This window comes from Melopsittacus undulatus, chromosome 1 (genome assembly GCF_012275295.1).
Source record: "Melopsittacus undulatus isolate bMelUnd1 chromosome 1, bMelUnd1.mat.Z, whole genome shotgun sequence".
Classification (NCBI taxonomy): Eukaryota; Metazoa; Chordata; class Aves; order Psittaciformes; family Psittaculidae; genus Melopsittacus; species Melopsittacus undulatus.
The window spans coordinates 24,262,642-24,267,035 of record NC_047527.1 but is presented as its reverse complement, the minus strand read 5'-3'; the positions used below and the strand labels follow the sequence as shown (position 1 = coordinate 24,267,035).

Sequence of the window (4,394 nt, the reverse complement as noted above, 5' to 3'; positions counted from 1 at the left end):
AAATGAGATTATCTTTTGTGCATTTGCCTGCAAAATTATTTAAAATCAAATATACCCCCAAAATATAACCCACTGTAAATACATTGAAAATAAACTTCTCCAATGCATTGCAATATCACTTGTTACAAACATCTAAATGGCTTATTTTTGATCCTACAGCTCATGTGATCCACTGAAAAATCCTGTTTTGACCAATTTTTTTTCCTCATGAGATGGAAACAACAGATAAAACCTAAATGCCTACTGCGAAAATTTTATTCCAAATTTAAAGCCAAAATGAACTGTATTTTCACTTACAAATGAAGACAGCCTAAGCATACTGTGAAGGCCAAATGTAGCATGTACTTTCATTTCTTTTTGCTTAGCTAGAAACCAGTAACAGGTATCTGAGGACCAGCACAGGCCAAACGTATTAAAGAAACCCTACCTCTAAACCAAGGTATCTAAAGCTTACAAAAATGTTTAGTTTACTTTTCAACATTTTTATCCTATTTGGGAAACACAGAGGGTGACTTTGATATCAAAGTTCCTATCTGCTTGTATGCCCACACAGCACAGCACAAGGCAATATCTGAAAAAGAGAATTTGCACTGAATCAGTGGAAACCTTCAGGCAATGTTTCAATTGGTCCAATGTCTTGTAAAACTCAGCTTCCAGAACCCAAATATGCCACATTTGAGCCATTCCCTCATGGAGAAGTGACACGTGCTCTATTTTGGATAGATACTTTTAAAAGACTTATAAGGAAGATGTGATGATAAAGGTTGTTGGCATGAGCTTAGGATGTTCACGTTACGAGTGATGAAGACACATCAGTGCATTGTGCAAGTTATCTGAAACAAGTGCCAAAATTCCTTTTACCAAATCATCACACTCTACACAACACTTAGCTTACTATAACCCTTTTCATATATACATCTCCCAGCCCTGCACAAAGGAGAAAGTAAAAGCTATTTTAGAAGTAATTTAGGAAGCTTAAAAACCAGCCAGTCACTGTGAAATTTATTAGCATCTTTTCTAAGCCTCACTTCAACTGCCAGTTTATTGAAAAGTGTTATTCTAGTAAAATCCTTAAAAGGAATGTCTCGAGGCTTTCAATGCCTACAAAGGACACTTGTAAAGTTAGCTGTTCTCATTAGTATACAGAGGCTAGGATTTGGGGAGGGGAGAGTGGAGGGGGAGAAGGGGAATGCAGAATCAATGCATAATTATCAGTGGTGAAAAAATTCAAGTCAACCATGCCAGCTCACAGAATTTAGGCCAATGGCCATACATATACTTCTAACTGCAGTTGTGTAATAACAACTCGGGCTTCATCAGTTATGCTCGGTTTTCAGCTTGTTTCCCCCAGCTCTTTTAGTGAAGATAATTAAACACCTCATCCTAGGGTTCAAATTCAGTGTCAGCACAACACATACCTATCTGCCTGAGCATTCAAAGCACAAACACAACAACAGCTAGATTTTTAGTTGTTGGTTAGCGGTTGTATTTGAAACCTTCTTTTTTACATTATATTGAACTTTTTTTTCCCCTGGATTAAGAAAGAAACAAGAAAATGTCAAATAAAAATTTATTTGAAGTAAGGACAACCTACACATAGCATTATTGCATTCAAAGATAAGAACTAATGCAGATCCGAATCCTTTCCAAGTTGTACAAAATGCCACAAAAGCAGCGTAAGTTATGAGAAAAAGGACTTCAGATGTTAGTAATTAAGGTTCTAAAATGTACTGCACTTCTTTTGCTTTGATATAGAAAAACTGAATTCTACTTATAAATTAATCAAGATAAACCCAATAATAACATCACATACTGTTCCCAGCACATAAGGAATTCAGTGAGACATTATTAAAACCCTGAGCATCAGTTTCTATCAGTAGCTGGAGAGGAGACAGAAATCTGAAATATTTTGTGGATTTAATGTATTCTTGAAAGAACTAATCACACAAGTAAACGTAGCTGCTCAAATTGCTCTCTTGGACAAAGGCAAACATCTTCCATTTTCTTTCATGTGGGATTGCTACCTTCTTCAAAGAAGCAGCTTTTTACCTCAAATTGAGTGGGGGTTGGGAGATTGTTATGCTCCCCTCTGTCTGCATGTTCAGTTGTGATCTTGAAGCTCATGCTTTAACTCCTAAAAACCTAACATAGGATTTAGCCAAGAAAGCTATTCAGAACAGCTATTTAATCACCCCCAGCATCAAATCCTATGTTTTACATGTATTTTTTTAAATAAATGCTGCCTAGACATCTCCCCCTTCCTTTCGAGTCTTCTCCCCAGAGAAAGAAAAAACCCCAAACAAGTAACCAACACAAGCCCTGTTCTTTCCCCAATACACGACGCCCAATTTTGGTTTCAGTATGATTTGACGTAGAAATTCCAACAGCCACATTCTCGGCTGCTCGAAGGGGCGTCTCACAGCTCACGCATGAACACTGCTGGCAAACAAAGGGGCTCAGTTGCATCTCTGTGCATTAATAACCGGTGTCCCACTGCATCAGACTATGCGGATTGTTGTGGGGATTTCTTCCCCCCTTTCTGTCTGCAAAATGGAGATCTTGCCACTGAAAGATCAAGAGGAACGTGCCTCCCGGAGCATCATCTATATAGTTTTGTTCTTGTGAACCAAAATTCACTTCCCCTTACAATGAGACACAGAGCCGAAAATAAAAACAAGACCACGTTTATTCAATACAGACAGGTTAATTAAGACAGTAAGTCCTGTAAACCAGGAACACATTTCAAACACTCCGGTACGAAGTGCAATATTTAAAATCAACAGCTGCGTCCTGTATTCGAGCCATTGAGTTTGTCGGGGATGGATGGATTCCGGGCTTTCTCTTTTTTCTTTTCCTTTTTGGTAGAAAAAAAAAACTTGTTTCGGCTACGTGAACAATGCATCTCCAGTGCAGGCTCCATTCACTCATCAGGCTTTACAACTGTAAGTCCAGCTGCCTTCCAGCTTTGATATTCACATTTTTGTTTAAAACTGCTTCATACCGTCACAACGGGGAAATCATAAACGTAAAACTAGAAAAGCCCAAACAAAAACCCCAAACCCGCCGGGAGAGGAAGGGACCCCCCCCGCCGGGGTCAGCGACTATTATTGCAAATGGCTCCTGGGAGACGGAGCAGCCCCGCGGCGGCCGCGAACCGGCTGTGGGGGGGAGGGCCGGAGCCCCGGCCGGGCTGCCCGCAGGCTGGGAGGAGGAGGAGCTACCGGAGCGGTGGGGGGGCACACACAACAGCAGCTCGGGCGGGAGGCGTGCGCGGCCTCCACCGGTTGGCGAGCGGCGGCGGGGCTCGGCGCAGCGCCGCGGATGACCTTGGGGGGTGAGGGGAGGCACACCCGGCCCACCCCAACCGACCCCGCCGCGCTCGCCTCCCCCCCGACAGGAGGGGGGCCCTACCGCGGCGGGAGACTTACATCGCGACGGAGCCAGCATCGCGCTCCCGCGGTCCGCCCGGCCCGTGGCCCCGCCGCCGCTAGCGGCCGCGCTCCTCCGCTCCCACAGCCGCTCGTCCCTGCCGGCTACTGCCGGGGCTGTACACCCGCCGCTTCGGCCGCCTCGCCGTCCGCGCCGCTGCTCCCCGCCGAGGCGCTGCCGCTGGAGGTCGTGGAGGCTGCCGCCGCTGCTGCCGCCGCCGCTAGCTGCAGCCGCCGGACGGCTTCTTTGATGAGGTTGCCGGAGAGGATGAGCTGCTGTAGGAGCCGGTGGGGGTCCTCCTCGTCCGCCGGCCCGTCTCCCGGTCCCGGCGGGGGCTGCTTCCTCCGGCGGGCGGCGCTCCGAAGCCAGCCCCGTCCGCACAGCTGCTTGGTGACCCGCTGGTGGCCGCTCCGGTCCGGCCGCGGCGGCTCGGCAGGCTGCTGGTGGGCTTGCGACGGGAGCGGTCCCCTGGGCGCCAGCAGCGCGCCACCGCCGCTGCAGCGCGGCGAGTAGGGGGCAGCGCGGTCACGGGCGCTGCCCGGCCCCAGGTGCTTCGGGTTGCGGGGCGGCGGCGGCGCCCGCTGCGCGCTCAGCTGCAGCACCTCGCCCAGCTTGGCCACCAGCGCGTCCACCTCCTTCGGGCCCGCCTGCCCCACGGCGACCGAGCGCTCCAGCAGCAGGAAGCGCTCGCCCGGGCGGCACGGCATCTCGCCCGGCGCCCTGCCGTGCCGTGCCGCAGCCGCAGCGGGACTGGGGCCGCCGCCCGCCGCCCCGCGCGCACGCGAGCACACGCGGCTCCGGCGGCTGCGGTTGAAGCTGGAGCTCGGCCCGCTGGCGTTGGTTTGTAAACAATGGGTGACGCGAGGTCCCGGGCACCTCCCACTGCGCCGCGCAGGGGGGGAAGCCCTGGAGGCCAACCGCCCGCCGCACTCTCCCTGCTCCGGCACCCCGTGAGGCGGGTGGAC

General features: G+C 50.1%; 1 protein-coding gene across 1 annotated transcript; it reads right to left on the bottom strand.

The window, feature by feature from the left end:
* Positions 1-2,668: 2,668 nt before the first annotated feature.
* LOC117436309 (GSK-3-binding protein-like) lies at positions 2,669-4,193 on the bottom strand. The gene has a single exon (XM_034064246.1). It carries the CDS (start codon positions 4,134-4,136, stop codon positions 3,534-3,536), a length of 603 nt encoding a protein of 200 aa, XP_033920137.1. The 5' UTR covers positions 4,137-4,193; the 3' UTR covers positions 2,669-3,533.
* Positions 4,194-4,394: the final 201 nt, after the last annotated feature.